This window comes from Lycorma delicatula, chromosome 12, assembly GCF_047948215.1.
Source record: "Lycorma delicatula isolate Av1 chromosome 12, ASM4794821v1, whole genome shotgun sequence".
Classification (NCBI taxonomy): domain Eukaryota; kingdom Metazoa; phylum Arthropoda; class Insecta; order Hemiptera; family Fulgoridae; genus Lycorma; species Lycorma delicatula.
The window spans coordinates 47,570,673-47,587,318 of record NC_134466.1 but is presented as its reverse complement, the minus strand read 5'-3'; the positions used below and the strand labels follow the sequence as shown (position 1 = coordinate 47,587,318).

At 28.1% G+C, this 16,646-nt stretch overlaps 1 protein-coding gene across 1 annotated transcript in view; it reads right to left on the bottom strand.

Annotated features, from left to right (window-relative positions):
* Positions 1-2,464: 2,464 nt before the first annotated feature.
* Positions 2,465-16,646, bottom strand: part of pbl (epithelial cell transforming 2 pebble) — an 81,307-nt gene continuing 67,125 nt past the window's right edge. Inside the window, exons 15-19 of the mRNA XM_075380741.1 lie at positions 12,646-12,800; positions 12,327-12,412; positions 10,783-10,954; positions 7,601-7,753; positions 2,465-6,100 (exon numbers count right to left, since the gene is read on the bottom strand). Of these exons, the coding sequence (XP_075236856.1) occupies positions 7,625-7,753; positions 10,783-10,954; positions 12,327-12,412; positions 12,646-12,800 (542 nt within the window). The 3' untranslated portion in view covers positions 2,465-6,100; positions 7,601-7,624. The remainder of the gene's footprint in view (positions 6,101-7,600; positions 7,754-10,782; positions 10,955-12,326; positions 12,413-12,645; positions 12,801-16,646) is intronic.

Here is a 16,646-nt window from a genome sequence, read left to right as displayed (position 1 = left end):
GCAGCAATTTAAAAAAAATTATTTCTTAGAAACTATAAGTGATAATCAAATGATAGATTACTTTTTTAAAAATTCACCAACAAAATGTTTTTTTACATACCTTAGAATGTTTCAATGAATTCCATTTGTCACTCTGCAAACATCCGCCCATAATTGACTTTTGCCCAGGTTTGCTGGCATTAAGTGTGGTAATAATAGCAGCAGTGATCCATTGTCTTAAATATTGTACATCGCTGATTTTTTCACTGTAGGCAATGTTTTTAATGTATCCCCATAGAAAAAACTCTAGAGGTGTCAAATCTGAGCTTCTCGGAGGCCACAGCATATAGGACCAATCCTACCAATCCAATGATTAGGGAATCTTTCATTGAGAGCATATCAAACACCTAGGATAAAGTGTGGGGGCACACCATCTTATTGAAACATAGCAACATTACTTTTTTGGAATATGCTATCACACGATCGGACACACAGAGGTGCTGGGCACATCAACTCAAGGTCACAGCTAAAAAACTTGATATCCCGTTATTTTGCAGTTCTAATTATTAATCCTTTATTTGATTGAATTAGATCATATCATAGAAACAGAACAGACATAAGAAGATAACCACAGCAAACAAATTTTACAAAAATGAACAATACAAATTTACAAACAGGCTAAATTTGACAACTGTGAAGAGAAATTTGATTATATATTGATATTATGTAAAAATTTTTATCTTTATGGTACAAAAGGGTGAGGTGAAAGTTTGTAGTTAATACTTGTATGAAGTTAATGATATACCATAAAATTCTGGAAAAGGAATAACTTCATTGGGTACTTACGTATTAACGTCACCGCAGCTACAGCTTTATTTAAAAACAAAGTAGTCAATCAGATTTCGGTGTAAAATGAACAGTCTCTTTATTAATTTTAATAAATGGTTATTTATATTTATAAATATAATTTAACCAAACTTAACCTACGCTCGCTAACCTTGCCTGATTAGCAGGAGTTTTCATTATTTAAATAATAGCAATAATTACTGAATTTATTAAATTCAAAAAATTACAATATTAATTAGTCAAGGTTAGCGAGCGTAGGTTAAGTTTGGTTAAATTATATTTATAAATATAAATAACCATTTATTAAAATTAATATAGAGACTGTTTTGAATCCATGTTATATCGGCCCATTTTCCACCGAAATCCGATTGACTACTTTTAAATAAAGCTGTAGCTGTGGTGGCATTAATACTTAAGTACCCTTCATTGTTCTTTTAATTATTGTATGTCTGTTTAATTGCTCTCAATTTCTAGAGAAAAATGTTTGCTGCAGTATATATTTACATTGAACAACTCAAAATTATAGATTGGTTACAGTTCTCATGTATAAATAGAATCTTTGATTTTCCCTACGATTTTATCTTTCCATGTGTTTTTTCTATCTCGCTATTTCATCTTTTCAGGACAAACACTGTAAATCCTAGTTCAAACTCAGATTAGATTATTTTATTAAAGTTACTCATCTATATGTAGTCATTTTCTGTATGATTTATCACTTCACATTCACTAGGAATGAATATTTAATATTTAAAACTACTTTTTTTTTGTAAACAAATTTTAAAACACAATTTTTATTACAAACATAAACAAAATTAAGTCTTCCTTTGAACAAAACTAAGGACTTGTCAATTACTATATTTTGTAAATTATAAATACACATTTAAAAAATTTGTTTTCAATTTAATAATTCTTGAATTTTGAAAAGATGCAAGTCAGGTGTGGTTGATCTTTAGTATTGGTAAAATGAAGCATACTAAGAATATTCAAATATCTGCCTTTAGTCTTAGTTTCAGAACATATTCAGGAATGTAATAGCCTGTCAGTTGACCAGCATTCTTTTATATAATTTTTCTTAATTCTTGGCATAAACATGGTCAAATTAAAAAAAAACATATACAGTTCATCAATGTTAATTGGTATCCATTGTTGTAAATATGAATAAGCAAAATCAGTTTGTTCAAAGGCTTCGGGTATAATATGTTCGTTTCATTCACTATAATTCAATAATTTCAGGCATTATTAGAGCTTTAACAAGAAGAAATATCCTGGACACAAGTCGGTCATGGGTAACAGTTGATTTTAAAGCCAATAAAATGCAGCACTTATCAGTGAAAGAATTATATTCATGCGTTACAAATTTTCATTTTCACATAAGGGTTAAATTGGATTTGTAGAGTTAAATTTGATTTGTATTGAAAAAGATGAGACTGTTGTCGTTAATTGACAAAAGCAATCGCTATTATTTTCCAGTAACTAACATTAGCTCTACTTGAGTTAAAAAATCTTGAATTTATGCTGGATTTCCTTAAAAATTCCAACTGAATTTTCAAGGAACAGTAATAAGATATGTTACAGGTTGTATATATGTCATGACTTGACATGGAGATATTATCTATTAAACAACAAAACAAAATTATATCAAGATATATTTTTATTTAAATTAATATTAAAACAAGAGTATATAAATACTTATAAACTCATAATACATTATAATACAGTGCATTTAATATTACAATAAAAGAAAACTAAATATAATAAAATTGCAATAAAATAACAATAAATGAAATTTTTTATGCCGATGTCTATTTATTTTAATCTAAAATCTATAACTAAAAATCTGACATCTAGAAAAAAAAAGAAACAGCTTTATAATACAATTCAATATATATAATTGATCAAATAAAATATGCATAATAAAATTAATAAATTCAAGTTACTGTACAATGGTTTAGGAAGAGGAGATATAATACATAGGCATAATAAATTCGAAAACTACCTGTATAATAAATAATATATCTTTTTTGTAATACTTTAATAAAAATAATATAAACTACTATTTATTAGAATCCAGGTTATCTGCTTTTATATGTGATATTTTAGTACCATTAATAAACAAAAATTTCATACTTGAGCATGACTAATAAAATATTAAAAATTCCCACTTTATCAGTGAGCTGAATCACCAAAAAGGCACATGTAGGAACTACATTTAGACTATTCATCCTATCTTCTTAATGAACTACTCAGAAATTTAATCAATAATAAAAACTTACATTTTTGTACAATAACTAGGATTTTTTCATATAAAAAGAAATCACAGCTTTATATATACTCATTAACTTTTCTGAATTATCAATTGTGGAAATGATGTAAAATCAGCAATGAATTGAGCATAGTTGTTGAATTAAAAGATAAAAGTTATATTTGGACAGTAAACAAGAAAATTAGCCAGTTATGGTTGGTGGTAACAACAGCACCTTATATATAAATTAATTAATATTAAAGAAACATACAGATGTCACAGATAAAAAAAAATTTAGCACACTCGCTTGATTTAGTGTGAAGAATGGACCATCATTTATGAACATAAGGGGGTGTTGTGCTACTTTAGTACGTTGGTCTACTGCACCATTGTGCAAGGTGCAATAGTAACAAAAATTAATATATAACAATAATTTAAACGAACAAAGCAAGAATCATCAGGACAGTGATGAACAGAAGACAGTCAAGAACAACAGACCTGTGTCTGTCTGTCTATCTACACAGGGAATCATCAAGAGAATTAATTGACCCAAACATGGTGTCCATACATAGGCCATGGCTTGATGCAAAGATTAAAATTTTGAAGAAAATGCAATGCATTCTGAAGCAGCATTTCATCACATCTCAATCATGTTTGCTGGAAAATTATGTGTTTCTAGCCTTTCTCTGTGCTCAGTGTTTCACTTTCTTTACACAATTTACTTACTACGATTTTGTATGCATTGTATGCAAAATGATTGAGTGGTATACTTATATGATTGTATTTTAGTAATTTTTTGTGATATAGTAAGTGTGATCGACAGCATTACAAGTAGCACTCATAAGTGATTATAATTGAAAGATAAATGCCACCTCATCTTCAAATGATGTACCTTGCATAAAAATGGTTTTTAAGTGATAGTTTTTTGGAAGTTTACCAAGGAAGGAGTAGCGTATGGAAAAGATGTGCTATATGGGACCTTTGGTGTATATATTGGAAGATTGACGTTACTGTTAATGGAACCAGAAAAGAGCCAAGGTATTTATAGATAACAAGTTCTTTAGTTATAGGGGAACAAGAAGAGATCAGATGAGAAACCTAATTTAGGAGAACTAAAACAGGAGAATGAAAAAAAGAAGACAACTGAGAGAATGAGACTAAGATAATGAGTAACAAAGTGGGTGGGTAAAAATTACCAAAAATAACCTGTGAATAATAATAAGGGCAAAGTGTAAAAAGGCAATCAGAGAAGTATGAAAGTAAAATGAATGCATCTGAAAGTTCAGGGAAGTACCTAATGTTTATCTAGACCCTATATGTAGCACCCTGATGTCATGAAAAAATTAATACTTATGGTATATGCGACCAGCACAACTATTATATTAAATAAACTACAGCTCTACATTCATAACTGAAAAATGTATCATGTCCACAATGGCTTAAGTAAAAGAATCTGTAGCATAATAGTTTCACAAATCACACTTTTGCACTTGTGCAAATCACACTTGTGTCTTAATGTAATGTAAATTTACATTAAGATATATATGTATATAATTTATAAAGGCAAAATCTATTCATAAAACATACTGATATGCTTTTAAAATATATTTAACACATCAAATTTTATTTAAATATACATAAGAAAAATTTAATTACTTTTAAATACTTACAGTATTAAGTATTAATTTAATACTTACAACTGATATTATTTTGAAACATAAAGATAAAAGAAAGATTATATAATACATGTTTATGGAAGCTACATCTCTATGATAAGACAAAATTTCTTACAGATATTTCATCAACGATTCTAACCTCAATTTATATTTAATCTATCCTAAATTTACAAAATTAGGCCTACAGAATTAGCAACATTATAAAAATTGATTGTATTAAACCATTTTTTTTTAAACCACTTGTTTTTAAAACCGCATTTGCTGCATATGGTAAGTGTATACCCTAGGCTGTATATGGTATATCTAGATGAATAACACCAAAAGACAGAAGGCTAGTGAACCAAGGATAATGCTAATGAGCAAGCTATGTTTAATACACCAGTTCTTGTTTAAAAATGAATTTAAATGATACTGAGTAAGTTACAATAAGTGCTGTTTGTATTTAGTGTTAAAGACCACAACACTTGACACCATTTAACAGATATATATATATATATATATATAAAAAAGTAGAATAATGAATAATATTCAGTTCATTAGTTAATGCAGCTAACAAATTATACAGAACTAATGAACTGATTCTCATATTTTTTACTCTCTCTTATTAATCTATTAAAAAAAAATAAATATGGTAACTGAAAGAGTGAGTGAGAGAGGGAGAGAGTGGGGGGGAGATCCATTATTAATGGCCTAATCCGGAATAATAAGATAAAGGTTTTATATGTTACAAAAAATAGTAAAAGGTTTGAAAAGTAAAAGAATATTTCATAATTTTAGGCTTCCGAATTATTGGAAGAGCAATTACAAAATAATACACAAATACAATGATAAAAAACAAAAATCACCTCTCAAATTTTAATAAATATAGAAATTAAATTTAGACATATACCTCACATCTGCAAGCTTTTATAAACACTAAACTAAATAAACAGATGGCAAATAAAGTTTATATATATATATATATAAATTAACATTACACAAACAACATGCATGCTGCCAACTTTTCTAAATATGAGAAAATCTTTTTGAGCGATAATCATATAACTGCTGTTTGTACAATTAACTGAGCATTACTTTTTAAACTATATATTTTTTATATCTTATAGTTACACTATTTCTATCACAAAACACTAAATTTAAAAAAAAAATCAATATAAATTCAAATATTTTTTTTCTCCTCCTCCAAGTATATTACAGGTCATTTTTTAAATTCCCCTGTATACTTCTCCTGTTTTTAACATGAAACAACATGTTAATACTAATTAATAATACAATATTATATTACAATTATTAACATGTACAGTAATGGTCCAATAATACTGCACAGTCTTATTGAAAATGTGAATACTCATAACCCCTGAAAAAAAAGAAAAAAGTGAAATTATAAATATTTAAAATAAAAAGTAAATATTTAATATGCTAAAACTTATAGATGCTAACTATACTTGTTAAGGGACAGTTCATCCACCAAATGCAACTAATATTATTTAGCTTTTATGAGGAATAGATTGATTATTAAAGTAGGTAATCTTAGCTGCTACTTTGGTTTTCTTAACTCCTGGCCAGGAAACTTAAGTCTTGGACACTTCCATAGGTAGAGAGAATTGCTATCCTACTGAGCTCAAATAAAGAAGCATCAGCTCTCCTGGCTACTAGAAAGTGCTAGCATGATGCTTAATGGAAGCATGGCGACAGCTGAACCAATTTTCATGGCACTTATCAGAGAAGAAATAAAAGAATAATGCATGATCACAAATAAAGCTAGTTTACATTGCCGACTGTCAGCACCGAGAAGGAAATGGTTATAATCAGCTGAGCATTTTAATTTGTTACTACTTTTTTTCCACTCCCAAAATAAGTTTTGTCACAATATAAAATAATGGATCTTTAAATTCTAATGTTTAAAAAGGAAACAAGTTTAAATTTTATACAATTTAATTGTTTACTTCATGAGATATGACATTACTAAGAAATTAGATATTTTTTTAATATAATAAACATCTGAAAATTAATTTTGTTACTTTTTTGTTATATTAGTTCAATAAAAATACAATTACATTTGATGAAGACATTAATTTTACTATTAAAAAAGATAACAATAAAACTTATAAGCCAGTTTGTTTGTATTTTAAATATCGTGTAATTTCTTACAAGCATAAACTTACCACAATTTATGATCCTGTGCTTTTTTTATCAAAGGATGTGTCTTCCTTTACGGGATTGGTTTAAGACATCTTTATAAAATTCATTCTATCACCCAATTCAATTCTAAGAAATTATTATTTCTTCAACTTATCCACAACAAATTCTTTTAATATAAATTGATGTTTTTTCTACTTTAGTTGATTCAGCAATATATTCTAGGTGGTTCTAATATAAACATTGGTAACCTCATTAACAAGTTTGTTTTGGAGACAGCAATTGCTTTCCAATATAGTTCAATGTGTTCTTTGATATCTCAGGAAGTAGTAACATAAATCATGAGGTGCAATGACAAATATTTCTATCACAAGAAGAAAAAATTGGTGTAGTAGGAAAATAAAGAACACTGGAAACACAAATTTTTATTGGAACTTTGAATGTAACAAATACCAAGGAGAAGAAATGTGTTGAGATGAAGAAATACAAAATTAAAATAAGCTCATAAAAAAAGAGTAGGGTAGATAGAGAATAGACTGGAAGAAGTATATGGAAGGCTTGCTAATGGTAATGAATGTGAAGAGACCAGCCTTGGATCACGAACATTTTTGAAATTAGGCTGACATCCAGACACAAAGATTGTATATAAAGAAAACACAATTACAGGTACAATTATTTTAACATTTATAAAATAACGACATAAAATTAATAAACATACAAACAAAGGGTGTTGTGTCAGCTGTCATAACCGTCTTAATGATGTCACACTTAGCGGTTTTGACCTGCGCTGTGGTTGAACAGACATTGGAACAGCATACTGTGGTGGAGCAGGTAAAGCTGGAGGTGTGCCACCGGCACCTGATGTAAGCTCCTAAAAAGGAAAAACATACTAATTCAATTTTGGATTCATGGAAGTACATGAATCAGATTAATAGTTTCATTCAAATGTTCGAGTGTAATGATATATAAATAAAGAACAATTTTGTGAATTGTAAGGCACTTCTTTACTATTACATCATTTGGTATTGTATTAACCTTCAGTTGGTAAGGTGATGTTATTTTGACATCCTTAATTTTTTTACTTTTTATATCACTTTTAAGTAAATTTCTAATTTTAGTAATTATTAAGTGAATAAAGGTTTTTAAAACATCTTTAATACTTTAAACCTCTTTTTAATAGAGTAAAATACTTTTATACTGTAATGACAAACAAGAACTTGAGAGATTGAGGGGGTTTAACTAAACCTTATAATGTTAATTACAAAAAATGTTTGGAACAACTTTCACATGCCTCACAGAAATTGGACCAACAATATACATACTGGTCGAAACAAAGGGTGATGATTTAATGTTCACCGACAAAGGTTTTATGTATTTATATAAATGTATAATAACGTGGGATCCAAAGCCAAATTCCAACAAGGAATTAAAAGATTATATACAAGTTGAATGGTTGGCTGTAAATCAGAATTGATTTACAGCCCTAAGTTAACGAATTTACAATACAACTAAGATAGAGCCTGAAGTACAATTTGAACAGCATTTATTAAATTGCAATATAATTAATCTGAAAGAATACTTCATAGTTCAAAATAATTAACCCGTTAAATGAGATACTATCTGAATAGGTTTCTATTCTAAGGGTACCTTTATATATATATATTCTGAGGCTGTCATAAGACTGCATGTTTTGTAACTGGTAACTGATATAGGAATTCACTGCACAAATATCAATTAATCTGTAGAAAAAACTATCGGCCACCTCTTTGTACACCTGATACAAGAGTAATTACGATACATCTTGTGTAAACTATCAACCCCACTTTTCTGGCATTATAGTATAATATAATGTCAAGCTTATTATTTTTATGGCGTTCACCTTTATTATGATTCATACAACTAATAAGTGTTAATTCTCAGTTACGTTTTGGTACATAAGAAATCAAGGTCATTTGTTTAGTAAAGCCGTATAAACTTTCCCCAATTTTTCATTTTTTGTCAAGGAGAAATTCATATAGGATTTCTCGTTTTCTTTTATTTAGCGTGCCAACAATGTTAGCCCTTTACCTCCCAGTTTTTCAACAGAGTCAATTGATTAAAACCAATCGTCCCCAGTTAAGTTTCTATTTCAGTCATAAAGGGGTTTTGGCAGTTGACTGTGTTGGCTTAGAAAATTTGTTTTCTTCTTCTGATAATCCAATTCCATCAGAATCCTTACCACTGTAAATATATGCATCATATAAATAATTAGTTCGTGAGTCTGTAATACATATCAATTTTAGTCTGTATTTATTTGGAAACAATTTGAATGTGCATCTGCTGCGAAACGGGACTAACATTTCATCTACACAAGCATTTGAACCGATGGAGTAAATGCACTGACAGTTAGCTCATTAATTGTTAAAATGCCAAATACTTCTGTAAACAAAGCTGCTTTGTCAGTGCTTTTCCTCTGAGCTCTTGTTTCAGAATTGTCAAATCTTAGAACAGTAGTAACACTAAAAATCGCTTTTTTGAAACTACCAATTGAAAGATTTCTCGGCCTGTTCCATCGGTAGAAAAAATGTTCAATAATATTTGGATTTTTGTATCTTGTTCTCAAAGAAAGTAGTTTTTTGTTTGTCCACTCTAAAATAATATGTAAAATATAGTCAGAAAATAGTTTATTCCACACTCCAATATCACTTTCGCCTGTTACAAATTTCTTTAACCATCTTTGAATTGGATTTACATTCTGATAAACGTTTTCATCTACTTCCTCATGTTTATCAATCTCTACATTTTCACCACCTTTTGAAACTTCGAACTCAGAATCTGTATCATGTTCGCTGACAATACAGTCACTTCAATCAACAGTCTGTTCCTCATTTCTGCAGCAACCACTTCTCGATTTCCATCTGTAGCCCATTTTTGATTACCATTTGCACCTTATTACCAACTTTGACCTATGATTGGTTCATCAATATCCGAATCCTCGCTTTCCCATCAATCCAGTTCATGAAGAATTGCTTCTTTGAAATTCTAATCATTCACATTCATTTAAACACTAGAAAAAATTAATATGATTTGTTAATAAAATTGAAACAACTGGATCCAAAGAAATTTATATTTAAGCAAAAATCCGCATTATTTGTTAATTTTACAAAAGGAAATTGTACTTACATAAATGGTGAGCATACCGGTCAAACTTCTAGAACATATCGTTAGTACTTAAATAAAATAAATTGAAAAAGGATTACGATCAATTCAAATTCTTGCGAAAAAGTGATTTGTTTCATTGCTGATGAAACAAATGTTTCATGATGCTGTTTCGTTTTTTTTTTCGGAGAAAAAATGAAACCATTTCATTTTCATCATAACTGCATTAGTTTTTATGCTAATTACTTTTACGAAAGCTAATTTTAAAGGTCTTTTTGAAAAAACTTTTTTTCCTCAAAAAATTTTCTGTTTTTAATCTCTTCGTTATTTTACATGCTTCATTTTTGCTAATAATAATTTTTTTTGATAAAACATAAGGTTTTTTAGTTATTTGGGAAAAATCATTCAATGACTGGATGAAAAATCAACATTTTCAATCATGAATAACTCAAAAAGTATTAACTCTACAAAAAAATTTTATAGAACAGTTTTTGCTTAGAATTTATTTCTCCATCGATTTATATGGCTATTTTTAATGTAATAATTTCCACTCCTCAAGAAGGGGTGGCATCCACCCCCAGGGTAAAGCACACATAGGTACTATACAACTTTTGTTCCTTGAGCTATTCCCTAATTACTGTCACAATTTTACGTCAATCGGTTTTGTCCAAAAGAATTCTGAGTAAAAAACCATCAAAACACTGGACAACTAATTGTTTTTTAATTTAAAATATCAACAAAAAACCCACTTATAATGCTTACATTGAGATTATTACAAGAAGCTAGCCTCATTTGTGCTAACTGTGATGCGGGTGTTAGATTACTTGAACTTCCAAATGGTGACATCATTGTAGACATAGCGCGTTTTAATTTACTAGGCGTTTTATTAAAACTAAATGCACGTCCAACCCTCATTCTTGTACGTGATGCAAATCTAAAACAAAAAAACATACAACTGAAAAACATGAGAATGGGATACACTTCATTTTATCTAACATCCACATCAAGCCTCAGTATTGCAAAGAAAGCAAAGACCAACTCAGCTTAAATAAAAATTCCATTAAGTCATAATAAAAAATTAAATTCCATTAAGTGAAAAATTATTTCATAATCATTAAACTATTTCATCTTCATTAAATTGTGTGTATACTGCGATCATTCCACATCATATTTTTGTGGTAGATTGCTGAAAAGAAAATTATACTAAAAGAATTGAACGCACAATAGATCAAGCAAACTATTATCTCAAAGTTTCAGAGACTGATTAAAGAGTTCTGTGGTGGATATTAATAAAGAAATGCAAATTTTGTCAGTTAAATTTAAATACAGTTTAAATACTTTAAACCTTTTTTCTAGTATGTTAACTGCAACACATTAAGATCCTAAATTTTATTTATATTTTGTGCTATATTTTTTTACAATAAATCCACAACAGAAAAAAATTGCACTCATTTATTTTCCAAAATACAATATAATACATTTATACTGTGATTATTTTTGTTATTAAATCCTACAAACCAGTTTACTTTTCCCTTTTAACACTGTTCTAAAAATGTCACTTCTTTTTGTGGGGAGGGAGTAACTACTGTATTATAAAATTTACTGCAATTATACTTTTTTAACCAACAGTTCAGTTGGATGCTTTCATATAGTTACTACTTTTTTTAGTTAACTCTTCAATTAATGGAGGAAAGGCATACGTATATGATACCCAAATACACTAATGGTGTTTAATAACCAGTATACAATGCTACTCTTCCATATACAACCAACAGCTTCTAATTCAGTAGGTATTTAAACTAAATTTTCAGATTTAAAAAAAGACAACGCTTTGATGTATGAATATTTCAATCTGAAGACAAACTTTTAGAATAACTCCTTATACGGAACATAGTTGTCAACATTAATGTCCACGACAATCTCGCTAGTTATGTCTTCTAATGGAGTAATACACGCTACAACTCTTTTAACTGTTGGTACATGGTACATGCTGCTACCATGGTAAGTGGTTAATTGTTGGTAAAAATGTGAATTATAGATACACTTCAGAGAAAGGAGGTGGTAGGGAAGGAGTGTGCTATATAAATCATAAATACAGATTCATTACATTTCTTTAAAAATTGAGTTTTTTAATATTCAAAACTGCAATATTATGTTCCAGAAATTTTTTTCATTGAAATAACTAATAAGGCAAACAGCATTTACATTTATACAATTGGTTTATGTTGTAAAAGATATATGGTAGTATACAATTATGCAATCTGCCTTGCATAATTGAACAAATGTTAATTTTCATAAATACTCACTTAAATGCTTTTCCTAATGTTCCAAGACCTACATCACTAGTATCTATATCCAACTGTTCAGGATCTAATGAAGCAAGAAAATTTTCCTGAAAAAAGAAATAAAAATAAAACAAAAAAAATGATTTTTTTTCTTCTTATGATACAATGATTTAAATTCATGATCTGTGCATTAACATAATTTTCTGGTAATTACATGCCATAAAATAAAGTTTTTACAAATGGCTGTTATTCAAATTATTAATTATATATATGGACTCAAAAATAAACTTTAACAAGCTATATTTTGGGGAAAACAGTATAATGACAATTTTATACTTACAGCATCAGCTCGACAAACTGTATTTGCCATTTGTCTACAAAGTGATTTGAGAAAAACCATTTTATTCGTTTCTTCATCTGTTATCATAAATGAATAAAGTTTTTCTTTTAATTCTTGATTAGATCTACACATCAACGCAAACACTTTATGACATTCTGAAAAACAAACATCTAATTACAAGCTATATCATATGTACATGGAAAATTATAAATTTTTAGGTAATATTATTTTCTTAATAAATTTCATCTGATCAAAAACAAAAAATAGCTGTAATTGATCAATCATTTTATATCATTTCATACAAATTGATGAGGTCAATCTATTCCAAAGTGGTCCCCAGCACTGATTGCCACACATCATCTCAGAAAAGATTCATATTTTATAGGTGCATTCCCATATGTCTTGGTAGTTCAAAACTAATTTTATATAATTTTTATTGAAACGATTTCAAAAATGGCGACCACTTTTATTTTAAACCTCATGTTGTTTTTCACATTCAAATAAACTGCATCTTGTTCCGTACATTCTGGCCTACAAATTAAAACCCAATTTTATCTACCTAATATGATTTTGTTATGCATGTTTTATAGCTTAATATTATCGAATGCGGAAGAACAAAATTAAATTTTTGTTAAATTTTAGGATAACTTCTCAAAGAAAAAACAGTTTCTCAGCCGTAATTGTTTTTGTGATTTTATGCCAGAGTTACTTTATATAAAATATCAATGGTGACTAGCTTACACCCTTTTAAAAAACTGGATTTTCTTCTATTTTTCAGCTGCAATATTCCTGTCGGGGGACCAGGTAAAGATCTGAAAATGCACAAATTAAAGTTCTCATATAAAAGGTTAAATTTAAAGTTTTTAGAAACAGAATTGAAACAGCAATCAGATAAAATGTAATAAATTGTTTCCCTGAACTTCTTAGCACTGAATTAACAATTATTAACTGACAGCTGTATAGTGTCTTCTCACATTTAATCAGTTTTTTCTTTAATGTTGATTTAAAAGCTGAGGATTTTTGCACAAAGTTTGGGTGTGATGTTAAAAGCTCACTCATACATGGTGGTGAATTCCAGGGCAGGTCAGCTTTCTTCAATATATTTTTTATTGGTACTTAAACTTGGTCCTTTTCATTTTTTTAGAATTAAGTTCTTGGTCCTGGTGGATGATAAAATATAACATGCACATCTTTGTTTCAATCTTTCATGTTGTTCACTTCCACGATCCAGCCCTGGCCATCATAAATATATGCAATTTTGTCTATTTTGAAGTGTCAGTGGCGGCACTACTTTTACAATTTGATGACTTTGAATATTAGATGATGTGTGATAACATTCTGTAAAACAATGAAATGATCTACTAATAAATGATAAATCCTGACAAGTGTTGTGCCTTTCCTCTTAAGGTATTAAAGTAAGTTCTTGGATTTCCTCAATTTTCCCAGAAACATATTTATTCCTTAACATTTTTTTTTTGCAGAATTTAAGCATTTCCGGAGTTATCAAGATTTGATCCTTGTAAGGCTGCTGTAAACTAGAGTGTTATGGATTGCTTTGTACTACCCCTAAGCCATCACGGGCATTCTTCTCTCATGATGTGATGCAAAAAATACTATTCTAAGTCAACTCCAAAATCTACTTTGTGATAACATACTTATAAAATTCTTTCTATTTTTACATATTGACTTGCAGCTCCATCAGAGAAATGATTAATTTTTTTTATAGAAGGATAGTTTGTGTTCTTTAATACAATTTGTTGAAATGCATGAACTGTTATAGCAAGATGTGCTACAACATATAAAAACATTTTTCAGGTCAAAAACCATTAAAGAATACTATATTTGCCCCTTAATTTACCTTCCCAGAATTTCAGTAGTTTTCACTTAAGCAAAGTAGAAGAAATCAGGGCGAAATCTTTCAATAGCTGTAATTTTGTAATAAAGTGTTTTTGGACCAGGTTTATATAAATGTTTTACATTATTTTAATGAGAGAAATAAGCCTATGAAGTTTAGCAGAATCCTCCCAGGACACATGCTGTATATATATAATTTTTTTTTTACGTCTTTAAAAAAAAATATTTATTCACTTCTATAATTTAATTAGTTTACAATAATAATGATTTAATTTATATCTTTTATAAACAATTTTTAATATTCCTGGTGTAGGTCCCTACTTCAGGATAACTTTTGATAAAAGTTAAATTTAATAAATTAATTTGATTAATTAATAAATTTAATTTGATAAAAGTTTAAATTCTGATAAAAAGAAACTTTGTGTTTAATTTAATTGAAAACTTTACTTGCTTATTTATAATAAGGTACTTCATTTATTTTTAAATGAATAACAGAAATAATAGAATAATCCTTATGTCACTTATCAGGTGTGGAAATCAAGCATTATTTGATTGAATTCACAATTTTTTATTTGCTTTGGGTGGAATCTCAAGTTGAATTTATACTGAAGTTTAATACCACAGAAACCTTTCATGTGTGTAATTTTCAGATTTCTATCTGGTCCCCCAACAGAGAAATTTCAGCTAAAAAATTGAATAAAAATTCAATTTATAAAAGGATAAGCTACTCTCACCATCAATATTTTATATAAAGTCACGCTTATAATATATATATATATATATATATATAAAATTGAGGATTAAATATCAGTAGCTAAAACCAACACTTAACTGATCATCACATTGAGAAATTTGAAATTAAGGATGAAAAAATTCAATTTTTATCTTATATTAAATATTTTAGCACTTCAAATTAAATGTAAATATAAGAGCCTACATTTAATTAAAATTCCTTAAATTTTTTGTTTGTATTTATTCAATATTTTCACATAACAAAACATACATTTAATGTGGCTTATAACTAATTAAAGGGGTCTTATTTGTTATATGATTATCACTTTATTGTGATTTAAATTTTTATTTACTGAAGCTGATATGACATGAATAAATGTGATTAAAAACGAATAAGAATTTATTATTTATAAACTCTTGTTTTATTAATATTTGATAATATTAAGAAAAATATAAGCATATGAAAATTATTGAAAACGTTTTCAATTACTTAGAAGAAAATCTGTTTAGTTGAGAGATTTATACAAATTATCTGTTCAGAAAGTTATGTCCTACAGAATTTATGAAAACAGATCTTGCTCCCTGGTACTTTGTGAACTAGAAATAGTGGTGGCAGTGATGTCACAGATATACTATTTCTTGAACATAAAATTTAATTACAGTACTATTAAAACAATGTAAGAAAGTGAACTGAAGTTGGTCTTGTCAAAAAATGTGGAAAATAAAATAGTGATTATACTACCAATATGCTTAAACTAAAGAATTATGTTAAATCAATAATATAGAACTTGTTTTTATTCTATTTTAAGTAGATTAACAGAGTTTAATATAACCTCCATTAACATACTTAAATTAATGTAAAAAATAAATATATTATCTATTAATCTTAAATATCATTATTAAATATTTAAGCATATTAATAGGGGTTTTTTTCTCCTCCATGATTGTATTTTATAATCTTGAAAGAGACATTATTATTATTACATGGTGCATGCATAAAATTGGCTAATTTTTATGACTATTACTCGCGCCACAGAGGCCGGCATTTATTTCTTTTATCTAATTTTCTCAAACTCACTGTAAATAAAAATATCAAAAATTATTTGACTTTTATTAAAAACATTAATTAATAAAATAAAAATTTAGATGACTAAATCAATTCATACTTAAGTAAAATACGACAAAATATAAGAAGGAAAAAACAAAATTATTTACAAAAATTAACCTACTACTATTTTCCTTTTCTTCAAGTTTTACAGTCACAGATATAGAAATCTGTTATTTGTTTTATGGTATGGTAAAATATATATATTTTATTTAGAAAAAAAAAGTTTTAAATCCAACATATAATTCCACACATTCCGATGTAGCACAAAGTCTATGAAGCCACGCAATGTGAAAGAAAGAAATAATAA